This window comes from Nerophis lumbriciformis, linkage group LG26 (genome assembly GCF_033978685.3).
Source record: "Nerophis lumbriciformis linkage group LG26, RoL_Nlum_v2.1, whole genome shotgun sequence".
Lineage (NCBI taxonomy): Eukaryota > Metazoa > Chordata > Actinopteri > Syngnathiformes > Syngnathidae > Nerophis > Nerophis lumbriciformis.
In genome coordinates, this window is record NC_084573.2 from 6967491 (window position 1) to 6992141 (window position 24651).

At 40.2% G+C, this 24651-nt stretch overlaps 1 protein-coding gene across 1 annotated transcript in view; it reads left to right on the plus strand.

Annotated features, from left to right (window-relative positions):
* Positions 1-24651, plus strand: part of LOC133623526 (uncharacterized) — a 92648-nt gene that overhangs the window by 51568 nt on the left and 16429 nt on the right. Inside the window, exon 3 of the mRNA XM_072916119.1 lies at positions 19022-20367. Coding sequence (XP_072772220.1) covers positions 19022-20367 — 1346 coding nt within the window. The remainder of the gene's footprint in view (positions 1-19021; positions 20368-24651) is intronic.

Consider the following 24651-nt stretch of genomic DNA (forward strand, 5'->3'; position numbering starts at 1 on the left):
AATATGTTACACACATACAGTTGTTGACAAAATACACTGTACATTATATACCTCAGCTAACTAAACTATGGAAATGTATACCGGTAATATAATTCATACAGCAATACGGTCTCACTGCACAGCAGGCCAGTAGTTAGCCGAGTCATTGCGCAATCCATGGTGAGGCTCAACTCAGTGACGTGCCTCAACTGGCTGCTGACTCACCGCAAGTCTCTTCTCAGTATGTGAAAATTCTGCGATTTTGAATAAAAAATAATCTAAAACTGGTGAAGTTATATGGAAAATAACTTTATAGTATAATCACTGGATACATATAACAATTTAATTTTTTTTTTTCCTTTTTAAATTGTTTTTCTTTCCATGATGGCACGTGAGGCCCCGCCTCACCTGCCTTCCCTGACTGCACGTAAATAAATAAATGATAAATGGGTTGTACTTGTATAGCGCTTTTCTACCTTCAAGGTACTCAAAGCGCTTTGACAGTACTTCCACATTCACCCATTCACACACACATTCACACACTGATGACGTCACTGAGATATATATATATATATAAATAGAGTTTAAACGAGGTCCCTCCTGTCTGTGCCATCTCCTCCTCTACACGTAACACCAAGATGCTTGAAAATATTAGTCCAGTAGGCTTTCAGACAGGGACAGGACCAAAGCATGTGTGTCGTGTTCGCTGGAGTCAAGTGACATCGAATACATGTGTCTGCAACATTGGCGTTGTTAGGCCTATTTTAGGGGGACTCAAGCCCCCCTAAAATGTTCTTAAGCCCCCCTAAATAATTTGGTGTTATATATATATATAATGTTTTTTTGTTTTTGTTTTGTTTTTTAACAAATACATGCCGACATATTCATTATAAAGTGGCCCGAATATGAGTTTAAATAAATTTATCATATAACCTGTCATTATTCACTCAGTTTCCCCTCACTTCATAGCGTAAATCACCAAAAATTATTCCTGGGCGCGGCACCGCTGCTGCCCACTGTTCCCCTCACCTCCCAGGGGGTGAACAAGGGGATGGGTCAAATGCAGAGGACACATTTCACCACACCTAGTGTGTGAGTGTGTGACAATCATTGGTACTTTAAGGGAGAGAGCCCCTTTAGTGTGTCGGTATCCAATCCATTCCACTTGTTCATATAGAAAATGCCCACATCCCTCAAAACCCAGTTCGCATTTTCTCTGCGACCTTGCCTGCGGTCCTTGGACTTGTTCATATAGAAAATGCCCACATCACTCTTGTAGAATCTATATAAAGTAATATACATTAGTCTAATGTTAAAACAATGAAAAAAACATTAAATATATTTGTTTTATTGTATTGTTACATTAATAGCAGTTGTATTGTTATAGAATGGCTCGTTGGACATTTCATAGGATTTTCAGAAGGAGGAAAAACCAAGACATTTAATATAAAATGTCAAATTAATGAATACATTAAAAGAAAAAGAAAAAAAATGGTTAAAAGCCATCGTCCCAGGGAGCATTTCATTTCGTCCCGTGCATTTTCTAAATAATACTAATAACAATGAATCATTTCTAAGTCTTTGTTAGCCGTTTGTGAAGTTTTGTGCTCGTGCGCTACGTTCGCTCGCGTCCTGTGCATCTCCTGGGGGCTAAGCCCCCCCTGTCCTTAAAAGCTAGTGACGCCCCTGGTCTGCAATATTAGAATACATATTGGAAAGTTTGGCGTAAGTAAATATTAAAAACATTTAAATACCATGAATTGATTAACGTGGACCCCGACTTAAACAAGTTGAAAAATTTATTGGGGTGTTACCGTTTAGTGGTCAATTGTACGGAATATGTACTGTACTGTGCAATCTACTAATAAAAGTCTCAATCAATCAATCAATCAATCAATCAATCAAACCCAAAATATACACTAACACTTTTTGTTTTCCAATTTAATGTTTTGTGTTTTAAAACGAAATTTAAAAAACTGTGTTTTTTTTGTTTTTTAATATCCCTTTATGAAAAAAATATTGATACACCAAAACGTACACAGAGCACCAAAGCTCGGGACTTTTTTGTTTCTCTCGCGAGATTTGACAACACTGCGTGGGAACAAAACAGGACGAAGATAAAGCAAAATGGCGTTTGACGGAGACGTTATTGTGTTTACAGTAGTTCAGTGTTCATAATCGGTACGTACATGGACACATATATGTCGTTTAATAGAGTAAACGTCGTTAATAATTGTTTGTATTGGGATACATTAGTCTGAGTGCACTTTGAAGCTCCTCCCGCTACCTTAGCTCGCTAGTTAGCTTAGCTTGTTAGCCGCTAACAAAGAGAGGCGGAAGTGATGAAAACACATCGCTAAGCAGAGATCAAGTGTGAGTGTAAAGTGTTGTGATTGTGTGAAAATGTGCGAAAGAACGATAGCAGAGTACGAGGAGGAACTTTGTCCAACAAAAGAGGAGAAGGAGCGACAACATCAACTACTGGACGCTGTTTTCAAGAAACATCAAGTTGTGTTACACAGAACAGGTTTGTTTACTTCTTACTCTCACATCTTTACTAACGTCATATTTAGTTATTAACACTATTCTTAAATAGATTGTCTATAGCAGGGGTCGGCAACCCAAAATGTTGAAAGAGCCATATTGGACCAAAAATACAAAAACAAATCTGTCTGGAGCCGCACAAAAATTAAAAGCCATATTACATACAGATAGTGTGTCATGAGATATAAATTGAATTAAGAGGACTTAAAGGAAACTAAATGAGCTCAAATATACCTACAAACCAGGCATTATGATGCATTTATTTATCATTTAATATGTACATATAGCTAGCCTAAATAGCATGTTAGCATCGATTAGCTTGCAGTCATGCAGTGACCAAATATGCCCGATTAGCACTCCACACAAGTCAATAACATCAACAAAACTCACCTTTGTGCATTCATGCACAACGTTAAAAGTTTGGCGGACAAAATGAGACAGAAAAAGAAGTGGCATAAAACACGTCCTAGAAAGTCGGAGAAAGTTATACATGTAAACAAACTACGGTGAGTTCAAGGACCGCCAATATTAGTAGGACAAAACGGCGCTCGCCAAATACTCAAATTAGTGAAGCATGTTTAATATAAACAGTGGGATTTATAACAATTAGGGAGGTTTGTGTCATGTTTGGCCTCCGACAGAAACCATATTAAAACAAAAAATAAATTCTTTCCCCTCATCTTTTTCCATTTTTTATACATCTTTGGAAAGGCTACAGGGAACCACTAGGGCGGCGCTAACGAGCCGCATGCGGCTCTAGAGCCGCGGGTTGCCGACCCCTGGTCTATAGGAAGGCGAATTGTCTTGTAAGGATGATGCACTGCTTTGTTTTTATATTGTTCATGAAGTTTCAGACACACAATATTTATGAGAGGTTGATGTTCCTCTCAGTGTGTAACAATGGGTATCAACATGTTTACACAAAACTCACACAGTCACCAAATATATTTTACATTGTAATCAATATAATTCATAGTTTCATGGCTAATTTCCCTTCCTGATTCTGACCTACATGCATCAATAAGTGAAAGTAAACATGTATTGTCAATCATCGTTCAATAAGTAAAGTAGTCAACAGTTGATTTATGAAAAGAACATAAAGGTGACTGACTTTCCTTCAGCGTGTCGTAGATGGTCTCCAAGTGAATGTGGGAACTGTGCTCTAAAGTGAGATACGCCCCCCCAAAAAACACCACATAGTAAAACATGTTTTGGGAAGAGTTGCTTTTGGCCCAGCCAACATCATCACCCAATCAAGGGGGGAAACTCATTTTATATGATGAAAAAAATGTAGTATGAATTAGGGATGTCCCGGTCCAGGTTTTTGCACTTCCGATCCGATACCGATATTGTTTTTGCATTTCCGATCCGATACCGATACTGACCAATACCGATACGGACCGATACTGGCCTATCCGAGCATGTATTAAAGTTTAAAGTTATTTAGCCTACTTAGTTGTCAGAATCATGTTGAAAAGGGTTTTAGTACTCTTGATAACAACTAGCCAGCTGAATTAGGGGAGTTTGAATAATACACAATGGTTGGTAACAAGAAACTGACCTGTTTATTCAAGGATAAACACAAAATAGACACAATGATACATGACAAACAGAAATGGCATCATTGAACTAGGGCTGGGCGATATGGCCTTTTTTTAATATTGCGATATTTTAAGGCCATATTGCGATACACAATATATATCTCAATATTTTGCCTTAGCCTTGAATGAACACTTGATGCATATAATCACAGCAGTATGATGATTCTATGTGTTTTGATTGATTGATTGAGACTTTTATTAGTAGGTTGCACAGTGAAGTACATATTCCGTACAATTGACCACTAAATGGTAACACCCCAATAAGTTTTTCAACTTGTTTAAGTCGGGGTCCACTTAAATTGATTCATGATACAGATATATACTATCAGATATACAGGTAAAAGCCAGTAAATTAGAATATTTTGAAAAACTTGATTTATTTCAGTAATTGCATTCAAAAGGTGTAACTTGTACATTATATTTATTCATTGCACACAGACTGATGCATTCAAATGTTTATTTCATTTAATTTTGATGATTTGAAGTGGCAACAAATAAAAATCCAAAATTCCGTGTGTCACAAAATTAGAATATTACTTAAGGCTAATACAAAAAAGGGATTTTTAGAAATGTTGGCCAACTGAAAAGTATGAAAATGAAAAATATGAGCATGTACAATACTCAATACTTGGTTGGAGCTCCTTTTGCCTCAATTACTGCGTTAATGCGGCGTGGCATGGAGTCGATGAGTTTCTGGCACTGCTCAGGTGTTATGAGAGCCCAGGTTGCTCTGATAGTGGCCTTCAACTCTTCTGCGTTTTTGGGTCTGGCATTCTGCATCTTCCTTTTCACAATACCCCACAGATTTTCTATGGGGCTAAGGTCAGGGGAGTTGGCGGGCCAATTTAGAACAGAAATACCATGGTCCGTAAACCAGGCACGGGTAGATTTTGCGCTGTGTGCAGGCGCCAAGTCCTGTTGGAATTTGAAATCTCCATCTCCATAGAGCAGGTCAGCAGCAGGAAGCATGAAGTGCTCTAAAACTTGCTGGTAGACGGCTGCGTTGACCCTGGATCTCAGGAAACAGAGTGGACCGACACCAGCAGATGACATGGCACCCCAAACCATCACCCAACCATGCAAATTTTGCATTTCCTTTGGAAATCGAGGTCCCAGAGTCTGGAGGAAGACAGGAGAGGCACAGGATCCACATTGCCTGAAGTCTAGTGTAAAGTTTCCACCATCAGTGATGGTTTGGGCTGCCATGTCATCTGCTGGTGTCTGTCCACTCTGTTTCCTGAGATCCAGGGTCAACACAGCCGTCTACCAGCAAGTTTTAGAGCACTTCATGCTTCCTGCTGCTGACCTGCTCTATGGAGTTGGAGATTTCAAGTTCCAACAGGACTTGGCGCCTGCACACAGTGCAAAATCTACCCGTGCCTGGTTTACGGACCATGGTATTTCTGTTCTAAATTGGCCCGCCAACTCCCCTGACCTTAGCCCCATAGAAAATCTGTGGGGTATTGTGAAAAGGAAGATGCAGAATGCCAGACCCAAAAACGCAGAAGAGTTGAAGGCCACTATCAGAGCAACCTGGGCTCTCATAACACCTGAGCAGTGCCAGAAACTCATCGACTCCATGCCACGCCGCATTAACGCAGTAATTGAGGCAAAAGGAGCTCCAACCAAGTATTGAGTATTGTACATGCTCATATTTTTCATTTTCATACTTTTCAGTTGGCCAACATTTCTAAAAATCCCTTTTTTGTATTAGCCTTAAGTAATATTCTAATTTTGTGACACACGGAATTTTGGATTTTCATTTGTTGCCACTTCAAATCATCAAAATTAAATGAAATAAACATTTGAATGCATCAGTCTGTGTGCAATGAATAAATATAATGTACAAGTTACACCTTTTGAATGCAATTACTGAAATAAATCAAGTTTTTCAAAATATTCTAATTTACTGGCTTTTATCATAATACAGTCATCACACAAGATAATCACATTGAATTATTTACATTATTTATAATCCAGGGTGTGGAGGGGGGCGCCGGATGTAAGTGTCAAAAAGACAGCCAAAAGAGTTTGATATGAGAATAAATCTAAAGTTAAAATATAGGGTAGAAATGCACCCATTTGCAGGAAATGTAGTCTTGATTTTCAAAATTTTCTTTCAAGGCTTGCATGTCTACATTAAAACATTCTTCTTCATACTGCATTAATATAGGCTACTTTTAAACTTTCATGCAGAGAAGGAAATCACAACTAAAAAAATCACTAATTTTTTCATACGGTGTTGATGTGGACATTTTTGCCATTTTGATGGTGTGGAGTCTGGACGTGTGTCACCGAATGGAGATAAGCGTCTCGACAGACGTCACAATATTTGAACAATGATGACGAAAACTGTTTTCTCTGTCGTGTCCGTGTGTCGAAAATTGTTATGCGCTTATTTTTTTTATTTGATTTTGTGCGTGGCATAGATTTGCTATGCGCAGAGGACGCTTAAACAGTGCGCAATTGCACAGGCGCGCACCTTAGAGGGAGCGTTGCTCGCACGGCTGCGCTAGCATCACAGCTAACGTTAGCCATGCTGCTACCTCTCTGCTCGGGGAGGACGTATACGTATGTGACATATGTCGTGACAGTATGTGACGTATGACGTGACAGTATGTGACGTGTGTAAGAAGGTGCACTTGCTGTCTGTGAGAGGGAGACACAGGAAAGAGTGAGAAGAGCCTGTCGTGTAATGCCAGCAGCAACTGCGTGAGAATTCACAGACGTGTGGATGTGTTGAAGGTGTCCTGGAAAATGCGGAACGGAAATTACGGAGCAGCAGAAAAGTGGAATGTATTATTTAAATCGGTGCGTTGGAAAACACGGACCGGAGTTTTTTTTTAAACTGGATCTGGATCGGCATTTTCCCATGCCTTGCCGATACGCAATTTTTGGCAAATATCGGCAGCCGATCCGATCCAAATATCGGATCGGGACATCCCTAGTATGAATGTTTTAGGTAGTTTCGGGTAGAGATTTTTTTTTAATTTCATTGATTTTTCATGTATGGTAATGCCTGTGCCATTACAGGGTTATGATTAGAGCTGTGGTTCTTAACCTGGGTTCGATCGAACCCTCTGGGTTCGGTGAGTCGGCCTCAGGGGTTCGGCGGAGCCTCCGCCGTTGAGGTCAAGACACATCCGACTCAATAAAAACTTCTCCCTATCGGCGTATTATGGATACCCCCCAAACAATGTTCCCTCTAATTTACCATCTGATTTGCAGGTTTGTAATTTGTTGTGAGTTCATGCACTGTGTTTGTGTTGTTCTTTGAACAAGGTGATGTTCATGCACGGTTCGTTTTGTGCACCAGTAAAAAAACATAACTTTGTCTTGAATTTGAAATTTAAAAAAAAAATTTTTCCACTAAAAAAGGGTTCGGTGAAGGCGCATATGGAACTGGTGGGGTTCAGTACCTCCGACAAGGTTAAGAACCACTGGATTAGAGCTAAGGTTTCGGAGGTTAATAAAGTTGTGATATGATTTTTAAGGATGTATTGATCAATGCTGGTTCATCTTTCTAAAGGCTTTTCAAACGCACCCTTCCTCAACATTCCAAGCCCCATTGTTACTTACCGCACCATACTCACTGTTCCACTTTTAGAATAGAATAGAATAGAAAGTACTTTATTGATCCCTGGGGGAAATTCAGCACCACAGTTCGCTCACAATAAACAATAAACACTTAGGTATTTTTTACATGTGAATAATATAAATACAGTCTATTATACAACATTATTCACATGTGAATAATATAAATACAGTATTATAACAGCATTATTCACATGTGAATAATATAAATACAGTCTATTATACAGCATTATTCACATGTGAATAATATAAATACAGTCTATTATACAGCATTATTCACATGTGAATAATATAAATACAGTCTATTATACAGCATTATTCACATGTGAATAATATAAATACAGTCTATTATACAGCCTTATTTACATGTGAATAATATAAATACAGTCTGTTATACAGCATTATTTACATGTGAATAATATAATTACAGTCTATTATACAGCATTATTCACATGTGAATAATATAAATACAGTCTATTATACATTCAAGTACAGTCAATGTTGAAGCAATGTTCATGCCTGCGACAAAAAGGAACTCTTTCCACACTTTTAACACAACACACCACAACACAAATGATCTCATTGTGAAAACAGTGTTAGTCAAGAATGACTTCTATTCTCTTTTGATAGTATTCACTTATTTACCCAACAGACGTCCAGCAGTCCTCCCACATTAAAGATGAAGAGGAGGAAGTATGGATCACTCAGGAGGAAGAGTGTCTTCTAAGGCAGGAGGAGGCTGATCTCAGCAAGTTTCCACTGACTGTTGTCTCTGTGAAGACTGAAGAGCATGAAGACAAACCACCTGAGTCCTCACACCTTCATCACAGTCCAAGTAAGCACAACATCCACATATCGTCTAATACAATGTTTGTGACACATGTTCATCCAGGGGCCACAGTTATGACTAAGTGTAGGGCTGGGTGGTATACCGGTATTACGAGTTATGCCAGTATATTTACCAAAGTACCGCAATACCGATAGAAGTAATCCTTAATGTCTTGAAGCGGAAGTCTCTCTGCTCATTGTGTCTGCGCTGGGTGTTGTGCGCCGTCTCCTCCTCGCACTCAAGTGACTCACTTGACACAAACTCCAGAGTGTGAAGCATATCTGTCAACCTTCACGTTTTTGCTGAGAAATCAGGTATTTTGTCCTCCTTTTCCATCATTTTGCAGATCCCGTTTTTTCCAGGAATTATGCTCCCAATGAAAAAGTGATCCTCGGCACTATTGCCAGTGATCGGGTCCGTTTGACTCAAGCCTCGGCATCACTCTGCATTACTCGGGGAAGTGATTGTTTATGTTGATTGATGCAATTGAATCCTTTTTTTTAAGGGGAACATTATCACAATTTCAGAATGGTTAAAACCATTAAAAATCAGTTCCCAGTGGCTTATTATATTTTTCGAAGTTTTTTTCCAAATTTGACCCATCACGCAATATCCCTAAAAAAGCTTCACAGTGCCTGATTTTAACCATCGTTATAAACACCCGTCCATTTTCCTTTGACGTCACATAGTGAAGCCAACACAAGCAAACATGGCGGAAAGAACAGCAAGCTATAGCGACATTAGATCGGATTCAGACTCGGATTTCAGCGGCTTAAGCGATTCAACAGATTACGAATGTATTGAAACGGATGGTTGTAGTGTGGAGGCAGGTAGCGAAAACGAAATTGAAGAAGAAACTGAAGCTATTGAGCCATATCGGTTTGAACCGTATGCAAGCGAAACTGACGAAAACGACACGACAGCCAGCGACACGGGAGAAAGTGAGGACGAATTCGGCGATCGCCTTCTAACCAACGATTGGTATGTGTTTGTTTGGCATTAAAGGAAACTAACAACTATGAACTAGGTTTACAGCATATGAAATACATTTGGCAACAACATGCACTTTGAGAGTGCAGACAGCTCAATTTTCATCAATTAATATATTCTGTAGACATACCCTCATGTCAGCAGGCCAGGGAAGCTAGGGTCGATATTCTTCTCTTGATCATCTTCGGGACGGTGTGAGCCAAGACATCCAGGGGGGTTTAGCTCGCTCGTCTGCGGGAACAAACTGCCGCCATTGCTTGCCGTCCTACCGAGGTCCTTTGTCCCTGAATTGCTCACACACTCCGGCAGATTCAATGGGGGTCTGGCGGCAGATTTCTTTGACTTTATCGTTAAGAAATGCATCTGCTTTGAGTGTCGCAGGATATCCACACATTCTTGCCATCTCTGTTGTAGCATAGCTTTTGTCGGTAAAGTGTGCGGAACAAACGTCCAATTTCTTGCCACTTTCGCATCTTTGGGCCACTGGTGCAACTTGAATCCGTCCCTGTTCGTGTTGTTACACCCTCCGACAACACACCGACGAGGCATGATGTCTCCAAGGTACGGAAACAGTCGAAAAAACGGAAAATAACAGAGCTGATTTGACTCGGTGTTTGAGAAAATGGCGGATTGCTTTCCGATGTGACGCCACGTTGTGACGTCATCGCTCCGAGAGCGAATAATAGAAAGGCGTTTAATTCGCCAAAATTCACCCATTTAGAGTTCGGAAATCGGTTAAAAAAATATATGGTCTTTTTTCTGCAACATCAAGGTATATATTGACGCTTACATAGGTCTGGTGATAATGTTCCCCTTTAAAAACGATTGTACACATATATTGATAGTGATTTATTATAATGTGAAATCATATCCAATTTTGTAGTCTAATTTTTACATGTGTTTTGCAATGTTTTAAACCAGGGGTGTCAGGGATCAGGTTTTATCCAGCCCGCATGATGAGTTTGCCGAGTATAAAAATGAGCTGCTTTCTTTTTTGAACGAAAGAAACTGCTGTTCTAAATGTGTCCACTGGATGGCAAAATAGCAATTCTGTTAGGCAAGCAAACGGTTTATACCAGGGCCAAGCAAGAGGTACACAGTAAAGGGGGACTGTGGCTCCTCCTCCTTGACCCACATGAAACTTAAAACCTGCCGTTTTATGTCTTCTGCTTTGAACACGTCGTCATTTAGCACCCTCGTTGCTTGTTGTTTCTCCGTCAAACATGAGAAAAGTGAACTTAACCCTTTTGAATAGTTCTTACCTCCGTTTCTTACGGTTTGTTGGGTTAGCTCTGGATTGATACGTGGACATGACAAAGGAGGTATTTGATACCTAGAAGAGTTTACTGTCACGACGGGGTTGCAGCTTGCTGCGAGGTTAGTTTCCCCGGGATTCAAACGGATCACTCCGGACAGGACTTGCAGGTAGGAGCATGGTTTATTCTTGACAAAAATCAAAGCACCACCAAGAACAGAAAACAAGTCGAAATATAAAACATAATATTGTGAGAGTCCAGTCCATAGTGGATCTAACATAATAGTGAGAGTCCAGTCCATAGTGGATATAACATAATATTGTGAGAGTCCAGTCCATAGTGGATCTAACATAATAGTGAGAGTCCAGTCCATAGTGGATCTAATATAATAGTGAGAGCCCAGTCCATAGTGGATCTAACATAATATTGTGAGAGTCCAGTCCATCGTGGATCTAACATAATAGTGTGAGAGTCCAGTCCATAGTGGATCTAACATAATAGTGAGAGTCCAGTCCATAGTGGATCTAACATAATAGTGAGAGTCCAGTCCATAGTGGATATAACATAATATTGTGAGAGTCCAGTCCATAGTGGATCTAACATAATAGTGAGAGTCCAGTCCATAGTGGATCTAATATAATAGTGAGAGCCCAGTCCATAGTGGATCTAACATAATATTGTGAGAGTCCAGTCCATCGTGGATCTAACATAATAGTGTGAGAGTCCAGTCCATAGTGGATCTAACATAATAGTGAGAGTCCAGTCCATAGTGGATATAACATAATATTGTGAGAGTCCAGTCCATAGTGGATCTAACATAATAGTGAGAGTCCAGTCCATAGTGGATCTAATATAATAGTGAGAGCCCAGTCCATAGTGGATCTAACATAATATTGTGAGAGTCCAGTCCATCGTGGATCTAACATAATAGTGTGAGAGTCCAGTCCATAGTGGATCTAACATAATAGTGAGAGTCCAGTCCATAGTGGATCTAACATAATAGTGAGAGTCCAGTCCATAGTGGATATAACATAATATTGTGAGAGTCCAGTCCATAGTGGATCTAACATAATAGTGAGAGTCCAGTCCATAGTGGATCTAATATAATAGTGAGAGCCCAGTCCATAGTGGATCTAACATAATATTGTGAGAGTCCAGTCCATCGTGGATCTAACATAATAGTGTGAGAGTCCAGTCCATAGTGGATCTAACATAATAGTGAGAGTCCAGTCCATAGTGGATCTAACATAATTGTGAGAGTCCAGTCCATGGTGGATCTAACATAATATTGTGAGAGTCCAGTCCATAGTGGATCTAACATAATAGTGAGAGTCCAGTCCATAGTGGATCTAACATAATAGTGTGAGAGTCCAGTCCATAGTGGATCTAACATAATAGTGAGAGTCCAGTCCATAGTGGATCTAACATAATAGTGAGAGTCCAGTCCATAGTGGATCTAACATAATATTGTGAGAGTCCAGTCCATAGTTGATCTAACATAATATTGTGAGAGTCCAGTCCATAGTGGATCTAACATAATATTGTGATAGTCCAGTCCATAGTGGATCTAACATAATAGTGAGAGTCCAGTCCTTAGTGGATCTAACATAATAGTGAGAGTCCAGTCCATAGTGGATCTAACATAATAGTGAGAGTCCAGTCCATAGTGGATCTAATATAATAGTGAGAGTCCAGTCCATAGTGGATCTAACATAATATTGTGAGAGTCCAGTCCATAGTGGATCTAACATAATAGTGAGAGTCCAGTCCATAGTGGATCTAACATAATAGTGTAAGTCCAGTCCATAGTAGATCTAACATAATAGTGAGAGTCCAGTCCAGAGTGGATCTAACATAATATTGTGAGAGTCCAGTCCATAGTGGATCTAACATAATAGTGAGAGTCCAGTCCATAGTGGATCTAATATAATAGTGAGAGTCCAGTCCATAGTGGATCTAACATAATATTGTGAGAGTCCAGGCCATAGTGGATCTAACATAATAGTGAGAGTCCAGTCCATAGTGGATCTAACATAATATTGTGAGAGTCCAGTCCATAGTGGATCTAACATAATAGTGAGAGTCCAGTCCATAGTGAATCTAACATAATAGTGAGAGTCCAGTCCGTAGTGGATCTAACATAATAGTGAGAGTCCAGTCCATAGTGAATCTAACATAATAGTGAGAGTGTAGTCCGTAGTGGATCTAATATAATATTGTGAAAGTCCAGTCCATAGTGGATCTAACATAATAGTGAGAGTCCAGTCCTTAGTGGATCTAACATAATAGTGAGAGTCCAGTCCATAGTGGATCTAACATAATAGTGAGAGTCCAGTCCATAGTGGATCTAATATAATAGTGAGAGTCCAGTCCATAGTGGATCTAACATAATATTGTGAGAGTCCAGTCCATAGTGGATCTAACATAATAGTGAGAGTCCAGTCCATAGTGGATCTAACATAATAGTGTAAGTCCAGTCCATAGTAGATCTAACATAATAGTGAGAGTCCAGTCCAGAGTGGATCTAACATAATATTGTGAGAGTCCAGTCCATAGTGGATCTAACATAATAGTGAGAGTCCAGTCCATAGTGGATCTAATATAATAGTGAGAGTCCAGTCCATAGTGGATCTAACATAATATTGTGAGAGTCCAGGCCATAGTGGATCTAACATAATAGTGAGAGTCCAGTCCATAGTGGATCTAACATAATATTGTGAGAGTCCAGTCCATAGTGGATCTAACATAATAGTGAGAGTCCAGTCCATAGTGAATCTAACATAATAGTGAGAGTCCAGTCCGTAGTGGATCTAACATAATAGTGAGAGTCCAGTCCATAGTGAATCTAACATAATAGTGAGAGTGTAGTCCGTAGTGGATCTAATATAATATTGTGAAAGTCCAGTCCATAGTGGATCTAACATAATAGTGAGAGTCCAGTCCATAGTGGATCTAACATAATAGTGAGAGTCCAGTCCATAGTGGATCTAACATAATAGTGTGAGAGTCCAGTCCATAGTGGATCTAATATAATAGTGAGAGTCCAGTCCATAGTGGATCTAACATAATATTGTGAGAGTCCAGTCCATAGTGGATCCAACATAACAGTGAGAGTCCAGTCCATAGTGGATCTAACATAATTGTGAGAGTCCAGTCCATAGTGGATTTAACATAATAGTGAGAGTCCAGTCCATAGTGGATCTAACATAATAGTGAGTGTCCAGTCCATACTGGATCTAACATAATAGCTAACATAATAGTGAGAGTCCAGTCCATAGTGGATCTAACATAATAGTGAGAGTCCAGTCCATAGTGGATCTATCATAATAGTGAGAGTCCAGTCCATAGTGGATCTAACATAATAGTGAGAGTCCAGTTCATAGAGGATCTAACATAATTGTGAGAGTCCAGTCCATAGTGGATCTAGCATAATATTGTGAGAGTCCAGTCCATAGTGGATCTAACATAATAGTGAGAGTCCAGTCCATAGTGGATCTAACATAATAGTGAGAGTCCAGTCCATAGTGGATCTAATATAATAGTGAGAGTCCAGTCCATAGTGGATCTAACATAATATTGTGAGAGTCCAGTCCATAGTGGATCCAACATAATTGTGAGAGTCCAGTCCATAGTGGATCTAACATAATATTGTGAGAGTCCAGTCCATAGTGGATCTAACATAATAGTGAGAGTCCAGTCCATAGTGGATCTAACATAATAGTGTGAGTCCAGTCCATAGTGGATCTAATATAATAGTGAGTGTCCAGTCCATAGTGGATCTAACATAATAGTGTGAGAGTCCAGTCCATAGTGGATCTAACATAATAGTGAGAGTCGAGTCCATAGTGGATCTAACATAATAGTGTGAGTCCAGTCCATAGTGGATTTAACATAATAGTGAGAGTCCAGTCCATAGTGGATCTAGCATAATAGTGAGAGTCCAGTCCATAGTGGATCTAACATAATAGCTAACATAATAGTGAGAGTCCAGTCCATAGTGGATCTAACATAATAGTGAGAGTCCAGTCCATAGTGGATCTATCATAATAGTGAGAGTCCAGTCCATAGTGGATCTAACATAATAGTGAGAGTCCAGTTCATAGAGGATCTAACATAATTGTGAGAGTCCAGTCCATAGTGGATCTAACATAATATTGTGAGAGTCCAGTCCATAGTGGATCTAACATAATAGTGAGAGTCCAGTCCATAGTGGATCTAACATAATAGTGAGAGTCCAGTCCATAGTGGATCTAATATAATAGTGAGAGTCCAGTCCATAGTGGATCTAACATAATATTGTGAGAGTCCAGTCCATAGTGGATCCAACATAATTGTGAGAGTCCAGTCCATAGTGGATCTAACATAATATTGTGAGAGTCCAGTCCATAGTGGATCTAACATAATAGTGAGAGTCCAGTCCATAGTGGATCTAACATACGGTAATAGTGTGAGTCCAGTCCATAGTGGATCTAATATAATAGTGAGTGTCCAGTCCATAGTGGATCTAACATAATAGTGTGAGAGTCCAGTCCATAGTGGATCTAACATAATAGTGAGAGTCCAGTCCATAGTGGATCTAACATAATAGTGAGAGTCCAGTCCATAGTGGATCTAATATAATAGTGAGAGTCCAGTCCATAGTGGATCTAACATAATATTGTGAGAGTCCAGTCCATAGTGGATCCAACATAATTGTGAGAGTCCAGTCCATAGTGGATCTAACATAATATTGTGAGAGTCCAGTCCATAGTGGATCTAACATAATAGTGAGAGTCCAGTCCATAGTGGATCTAACATACGGTAATAGTGTGAGTCCAGTCCATAGTGGATCTAATATAATAGTGAGTGTCCAGTCCATAGTGGATCTAACATAATAGTGTGAGAGTCCAGTCCATAGTGGATCTAACATAATAGTGAGAGTCCAGTCCATAGTGGGGCCAGCAGGAGATCATCTTGAGTGGAGACAGGTCGCAGAAAAGAAATGGCAGATCAACTGGTCTAAAAGGGGGTCTATTTAAAGGCTAGAGTATACAAATGAGTTTTAAGATGGGACTTAAATGCTTCTACTGAGGTAGCATCTCTAATTGTTACCGGGAGGGCATTCCATATTACTGGAGCCCCAATAGAAAACGCTCTATAGCCCGCAGACTTTTTTTAGGCTCTGGGAATCACTAATAAGCCGGAGTTCTTAGAACGCAGATTTCTTGCCGGGACATATGGCACAATACAATCGGCAAGATAGGCTGGAGCTACACCGTGTAGTATTTTATACGTAAGTAGTAAAACCTTAAAGTCACATCTTAAGTGCACAGGAAGCCAGTGCAGGTGAGCCAGTATAGGTATATATATATATATATATGTATAAGTGTATATAAAGGTATAAACAGTATAGGCGTAATATGATCAAACTTTCTTGTTCTTGTCAAAAGTCTAGCAGCCGCATTTTGTACCATTTTGTATGAAAAAACTGATTTAAAAACATGCCAGAAATAATTAATTTGTTATATGAGCTTCCCAGACACAACTGTTTTGCTCAAAAAGCACTGACACAGCAAATGTACACAATCTGGAAGGATGTTTAGTCGCAGTGGTAATATTGTTAGCTGCCTCACTGAATCCTGCACGTGACAGCTTGGTTTTCCTGCCTTCAATTTTAAAGGGAACAGGAATCTTCTAAAAATGTTGAACTAAAAAAAAACACTATGAAAGGTGAATTATTTTCAAGTTGCGGCTGAGGTTCAAAGTGTCTTCTTAAACCGGGGACTTTATTTTATATTGTGTTATTTTTGGGGTTTTTTTATGAGCTGAAGGTTTGTCTTAAAGAAGATTGAAGATTATACTTTACTATTCTTATGTTATTTTTAAGGATTTTTAATAATTTTATGTGCGTCTATCTATGCATGCAACTTTAACACTACTTGTCAGGTTCTAACACTGATGACATCTAATATTCAGACAAGAAGCAAGGAATCATGCAGAGACAGAGTTCATTTTAACTCATGAGGAGACACGTGTTTTGGGCTGTATTCTAGTTACAGATCCAAACTACGTTCTAAAAGTCCTGCCCGCGTGTCTCCTCTATTTATTAGGAAGGTCCCTGTTACATCACTGTCGCTGAGGGAAGTGGGTAATCTCGACAACTCCAGTTAGACACAATATATGATTATACAAAAATGCAAATATGTTGACACTGGTGCCATCGGCCAGTCTCTGCTTTGTCTGCGTCCCGGTACCCGATGTTCGGCCTTGGCAGTCAGCAGGCCGAGTCTGGACACAACACTGATAAAAAGGCTGGCAATCTTTTGGAAAAATACCACTTCAGCACAATTGACAATAATTTATAGCAACGGTCCTTAAAGGGGAACATTACCACAATTTCAGAAGGGTTAAAACCATTAAAAATCAGTTCCCAGTGGCTTATTTTATTTTTCGAAGTTTTTTTCAAAATTTTACCCATCACGCAATATCCCTAAAAAAAAGCTTCAAAGTGCCTGATTTTAACCATCGTTATATACACCGGGTCCATTTTCCTGTGACGTCACATAGTGATGCCAACACAAACAAACATGGCGCATAGAACAGCAAGCTATAGCGACATTAGCTCGGATTCAGACTCGGATTTCAGCGGCTTAAGCGATTCAACAGATTACGCATGTATTGAAACGGATGGTTGTAGTGTGGAGGCAGGTAGCGAAAACGAAATTGAAGAAGAAACTGAAGCTATTGAGCCATATCGGTTTGAACCGTATGCAAGCGAAACCGACGAAAACGACACGACAGCCAGCGACACGGGAGAAAGCGAGGACAAATTCGGCGATCGCCTTCTAACCAACGATTGGTATGTGTTTGTTTGGCATTAAAGGAAACTAACAACTATGAACTAGGTTTACAGCATATGAAATACATTTGGCAACAACATGCACTTTGAGAGTGCAGACAGCCCAATTTTCATCAATTAATATATTCTGTAGACATACCCTCATCCGCTCTCTTTTCCTGGGGGTCTGGCGGCAGATTTCTTTGACTTTATCGTTGGAAATGCATCTGCTTTGAGTGTCGCAGGATATCCACACATTCTTGCCATCTCTGTCGTAGCATAGCTTTCGTCGGTAAAGTGTGCGGAACAAACGTCCAATTTCTTGCCACTTTCGCATCTTTGGGCCACTGGTGCAACTTGAATCCGTCGTCTCTGTTCGTGTTGTTACACCCTCCGACAACACACCGACCAGGCATGATGTCTCCAAGGTACAGAAAACAGTCGAAAAAACGGAAAATAACAGAGCTGATTTGACTCGGTGTTTGAGAAAATGGCGGATTGCTTCCCAATGTGACGTCACGTTGTGACGTCATCGCTCCGAGAGCGAATATTAGAAAGGCGTTTAATTCGCCAAAATTCACCCATTTAGAGTTCGGAAATCGGTTAAAAAAATATATGGTCTTTTTTCTGCAACATCAAGGTATATATTGACGCTTACATAGGTCTGGTGATAATGTTCCCCTTTAATGGATTGCTGTGAATTATAACTAAAATCACTGTATTCAACATTAAAATCCATCTAATGATTTCTTCCCCCACCTGTACCTAAAGGAAATAAGGTGGGGTGGCTGGGTCCGAACTGGGTCCAGACTAACATGCATCGGGGTAAAGTCCGGACTTAAAAAAAAGCCGTGCAGTAGACCTTTAGGAGTTCATCCAAGGAGGACTTCGAATAAGGAACTATTATCCGCCATTGTGACGTCATCGCTCCGATAGCGAATAATAGAAAGGCGTTTAATTCGCCAAAATTCACCCATTTAGAGTTCGGAAATCGGTTAAAAAAATATATGGTCTTTTTTCTGCAACATCAAGGTATATATTGACGCTTACATAGGTCTGGTGATAATGTTCCCCTTTAAGGTTTATTGGCGATCTGTACTTCTCCCTACGTCCGTGTACACAGCGGTGTTTTAAAAAGTCATAAATGTCACTTTTTGAAACCGATACCGATAACTTTGAAACCAATACCGATAATTTCCGATATCACATTTTAAAGCATTTAGCGGCAGATAATATCCTCAGTCCGATATTATCGGACATCTCTAGTTGGAACTCATTATTCATATTTACTTTGTTTCTATTGAGAAATTTGCTTCAATATGTAAACTTTTCTATTTGAGATCAAACACTGTCCAAGAACCAATTAGGTTTGTCTAAGTCAAAATGTGTTTGTTTTGTTTGTGTCCTGCAGACGTCCAGCCGCTGGTTGGACTTCCTCATTCACAGGGTGTCAACTCCATTTTGAAGCAGGAGGATCCACAGCCCCCCCACTATAAAGAGGAAGAAGAAGAACTCTGGATCACTCCGGACGCAGAGTGTCTTCTAGGGCAGGAGGAGGCTGATCTCACCGAGTTTCCACTGACTGTTGTCTCTGTGAAGACTGAAGACCATGAAGACAAACCACCTGAGTCCTCACAGCTTCATCACAGTCCAAGTGGGGAGAACAGAGCTGTGGAACCTTCAAGAAGCAGCTCATCACAACACATGATGGCAGAAGCTGATGGAGACCACTGTGGAGGATCACAAGCAGACAAGCTCCTAGCTCCACTATCAGATAGTGAGGACACAACGTCACCCGTTAATGTAAATATGGAATCGCATACAAGAACACACACTGAAGAAAAACCCTTTGGTTGTTCAGTTTGCACAAAAGAGTTTATTAAAAGCTCTCATTTGACTCGACACATGCGGACACACACAGGAGAAAAACCTTTCAGTTGTTCAGTTTGCGATAAAAGATTCTCCATCAAAACTAACATGCAAATACACATGAGAACGCACACGGGAGAAAAACCTTTCATTTGCCCAAACTGCGGCAAAAGGTTTTCTCAAAACGGAGCGATGCTGTCACATATGAGGACACACACGGGTGAAAAACCTTTCAGTTGTTCAGTCTGTGGTAAGAGATTCTTTGACAAAAGTAAAATGCAAACACACATGAGAACACACACGGTAGAAAAGCCTTTCAGTTGTTCAGTTTGTGCTAAAGGCTTTGTGAGAAACTCTGATTTAACACAGCACATGCGAACACACACAGGAGAAAAACCTTTCAATTGCTTGAACTGCAGCAAAACGTTCTCTCAAAAGGGATCGTTGCTGTTACACATGAGTACACACTCAGGAGATAAACCTTTCAGTTGTTCAGTTTGCGGTAAAAGATTCTCCAACAAAAATAATATGCAAAAACACATGAAAACACACACAGGAGAAACCCCCTATAGTTGTTCCGTTTGTGCCAAAGGCTTTGTTAGAAACTTTAATTTGACTCAACACATGAGAAAACACACAGGAGAAAAACAATTCAGTTGTTCCGTTTGTGGTAAAAGTTTCTCTGACAAGCATAATATTCAGTCACACATGAGAACGCACACGGGGGAAAAACCTATCAGTTGCTCAGTGTGCGGTAAAAGATTCTCTGACAAACGGAATATCCAGAGACACATGAGAACGCACACAGGAGAAAAACCTTTCAGTTGTTCAGTGTGTGGCAAAAGTTTATCCAACAAACAGAACATGCAGAAACACATGGGAACACACACAGGAGAATAACATTTCCTTTTTGTTAGTTGAATGGACCTAATAGTCACAAAATAGTCATTACTGCAGGGCTTCTAAAAAGTCCGGACTTTGGTCCGGATAAGCCAGTCAGGATGGTTTGTTATGAATTACAAAACCCTATCAGGTACTTCAACATCAACAATCAATACCCTGGAAAGATCCTCGACCGATGCAGTCATCTCTTTACACTTCTAAAAAAGTTAACTGCGAAAGGGTGCCGAGCTGTCATCCTGGTGGATAAGCTTTTTTTGTAATGGTCAACTATATCGCGACGAGAAAGCTACGCCACTTTTATTCCTCTCTTAATACAGCATGTCATAGAACGCATGTAAACATAGCCATACCCACTGTGGAAATGTAAACTAAATGCTTACTGTTGTGTTCTCTTGTATCACTTCCTATTGTGTGTACCAACCCACCCCTCCTTTCTTCTTTTTTCTTTATTTGTCCTCCTTTTTCTATTCATCTATCTGTCATATTGCTCTGTCCTCCTCTGCATTTACCACAATTAAATTGCACACGCTCAAAATGTATTATATAAGCAAACACCCTTCACCCAAATACTCCCTAATTATATGCTTGTTAGAGATTTGTAGTACTTATACACATAGTGCACATTTGCGCACACACACACACATTTGGGTGGTGTTAGATCCAGGAGAAAAAAACATAACATTATTATTCATTTGAATAATATTCAAGTGGAAGAGTGAATTTTACACTCCATGTTTCCATTACTGACTTAGAGGGCAAATACGTAATTCTTTATTTTTCTCTGGCAGACTGCTAAAGTCGTCACGCGGGGGGGAAAAATATTTCCTATTCAGAAGGAGATATTATTAGAGCTGGATCTGGAGAACAAAATCAGACTTGTAGAAATAACCTGTGCTAACTGACAAGACAAACACAATTTAAGTAAATGAAGAAAACACTGTTGCAGCTACAGGGCGTCCACAACTCTCGCTGTTTAAAGGGGAACATTATCACAATTTCAAAAGGGTTAAAACCATTAAAAATCAGTTCCCAGTGGCTTATTTTATTTTTCGAAGTTTTTTTCAAAATTTTACCCATCACGCAATATCCCTAAAAAAAGCTTCAAAGTGCCTGATTTTAACCATCGTTATATACACCCGTCCATTTTTCTGTGACGTCACATAGTGATGCCAACACAAACAAACATGGCGGATAGAACAGCAAGCTATAGCGACATTAGCTCGGATTTCAGCGGCTTAAGCGATTCAACAGATTACGCATGTATTGAAACGGATGGTTGTAGTGTGGAGGCAGGTAGCGAAAACCAAATTGAAGAAGAAACTGAAGCTATTGAGCCATATCGGTTTGAACCGTATGCAAGCGAAACCGACGAAAACGACACGACAGCCAGCGACACGGGAGAAAGCGAGGACAAATTCGGCGATCGCCTTCTAACCAACGATTGGTATGTGTTTGTTTGGCATTAAAGGAAACTTAACAACTATGAACTAGGTTTACAGCATATGAAATACATTTGGCAACAACATGCACTTTGAGAGTGCAGACAGCCCAATTTTCATCAATTAATATATTCTGTAGACATACCCTCATCCGCGCTCTTTTCCTGAAAGCTGATCTGTCCAGTTTTGGAGTTGATGTCAGCAGGCCAGGGAAGCTAGGGTCGATATTCTTCTCTTGATCATCTTCGGTGCAATAAGGGACGGTGTGAGCCAAGACATCCAGGGGGTTTAGCTCGCTCGTCTGCGGGAACAAACTGCCGCCATTGCTTGCCATGCTACCGAGGTCCTTTGTCCCTGAACTCACACACTTTGGCAGATTCAATGGGGGTCTGGCGGCATCTGCTTTGAGTGTCGCAGGATATCCACACATTCTTGCCATCTCTGTCGTAGCATAGCTTTCGTCGGTAAAGTGTGCGGAACAGACGTCCAATTTCTTGCCACTTTCGCATCTTTGGGCCACTGGTGCAACTTGAATCCGTCCCTGTTCGTGTTGTTACACCCTCCGACAACACACCGACGAGGCATGATGTCTCCAAGGTACGGAAAAAACGGAAAATAACAGCTGATTTGACTCAGTGTTTGAGAAAATGGCGGATTGCTTCCCGATGTGACGTCACGTTGTGACGTCATCGCTCCGAGAGCAAATAATAGAAAGGCGTTTAATTCGCCAAAATTCACCCATTTAGAGTTCGGAAATCGGTTAAAAAAAATATGGTCTTTTTTCTGCAACATCAAGGTATATATTGACGCTTACATAGGTCTGGTGATAATGTTCCCCTTTAAGTAAATGAAGAAAACGCTGTAGCAGCTACAGGGCGTCCAAAGCTGTCATTTAATAACAGCAGTGCGGTCTTTAACGCACGCCGAGGACTCCTCGGGAGAAAATGAGTTGATGCCGCCTGTGGAGCTCTGTGCGCAGACACAACGGCCTGTGGCGTTGGCGGTTGCCTCTTCGCGGGGCTAAAGTCCTAGATTTGATACGCAACAGCAGCCTGCTTTTTTAAAATGGATTAATTGTGCAGCGTAGCATAACCCTCACTCTACATGTCAAAATATCCCAGACAAAACGAGCATCTTGCCGGGTCATACTCGCACCGTTGTCAGGTCGGCTTTAGTCGGTCCCGATCCATCTGCGGTCCCCTCCAAGGTTTCTCATTGTCATCCCATTGGGTTGAGTTTTTTTCTTGCCCTGATGTGGGATCTGAGCCGAGGATGTCGTTGTGGCTTGTGCAGCCCTTTGAGACACTCGTGATTTAGAGCTATATAAGTAAACTTTGATTGTCTGTAGCGACAGATATGCTGGCAGAACTTGCTGCCGATGAAAGGCGGCTTCGAGCCCTCGCCGTGACACGAATAACACAAAATTGCCATGAGGGCTGTTTTTTTCTTTTTCTTTAAAACTTGTCGTTCCAAAAAATAGAGATTCAAGTGTTGGAAGTAAAAATAGTTTACATTTATATATTACTTTTTTTTAATTTTTTTTTTATAAACATTTGTTTGTTACTGTCATTGTTCAAAAAAATAATGATTTGAAAAACAATGTTGTTATGAATTCGTTACTTATTTTACTTCACATCAAATAATCCATTTTGAAAAAAGTTGCGGGGGAAATATTGCATATTTTGTGTTTCTGCCATAAAACAATTGTATATCAATCAATCAATGTTTATTTGTATAGCCCTAAATCACAAGTGTCTCAAAGGGCTGCACAAGCCACAACGACATCCTCGGTACAAAGCCCACATACGGGCAAGGAAAAACTCACCCCAGTGGGACGTCGATGCGAATGACTATGAGAAACCTTGGAGAGGACCGCATATGTGGGTAAACGCCCCCCCCCCCCCCCCCCTTCTAGGGGAGACCGAAAGCAATGGATGTCGAGTGGGTCTGACATAATATTGTGAGAGTCCAGTCCATAGTGGATCCAACATAATAGTAAGAGTCCAGTCCATATATGACTTACTTTTAACACTTTATTGACTGAGATCCTTTGGGGTCCCGGGAACTTTAACATTCACCAAAATGAAGCGAAACCCTATTACAGGGGTGTCAAACTCAAATACAGAGTGGGCCAAAATGTAAAAGCCGCGGGCCAACGTTGAACAAATTAACCTTTTAATAGGGACCCAAACAAGTTTTGCATTGAATATTGAACAAGCAAGGCTTATATAACTTTATAGTGACATGCAAAATCGAGTTTCAAATAATAATAATAATAATAATTAAAAAATATCAATGGCATATTAAATACAATTTAAATAAAAATGTAATGCCTCTTTTCTATTTGCAGTCTTCTGAGGTAAATATCAACATTAACTTTTTCCACAGGCTAATAAATTAAAAAATAAAATAACAATGAATAAACCAACCATTCAGGACTTTAAACTGCTCAGTTTGCAACACACTGATCTAATCTGATGTGCCCAAGCCAGATACCTGCCATCTTTTCTTGGATGCTAGTTCATTAATGTCGGGGCTCAGGCTTTGAGCTGAGGCAACCTTCATTATCGAACGAAGGTGTTCATCAGTCATTATACCTCGTAGTCCAGTCTTGGGGGCGTGCTTTAAAGGCACTGCATTTATTGTCCTCTACGATCTGTCGTCACGTCTGCTTTTCATCCCTTTCAATACCCAGAATCCCATGCAGCCCTAACTCTTCCGGGCTGCAATATACACCCCCGCTACCAGCAACACCCCCCACCCCCCCTCTGTGTGTCGGTTGAGGCGAGCGGGGTTTGGTGGTAGCGGGGGTGTATATTGCAGCCCGGAA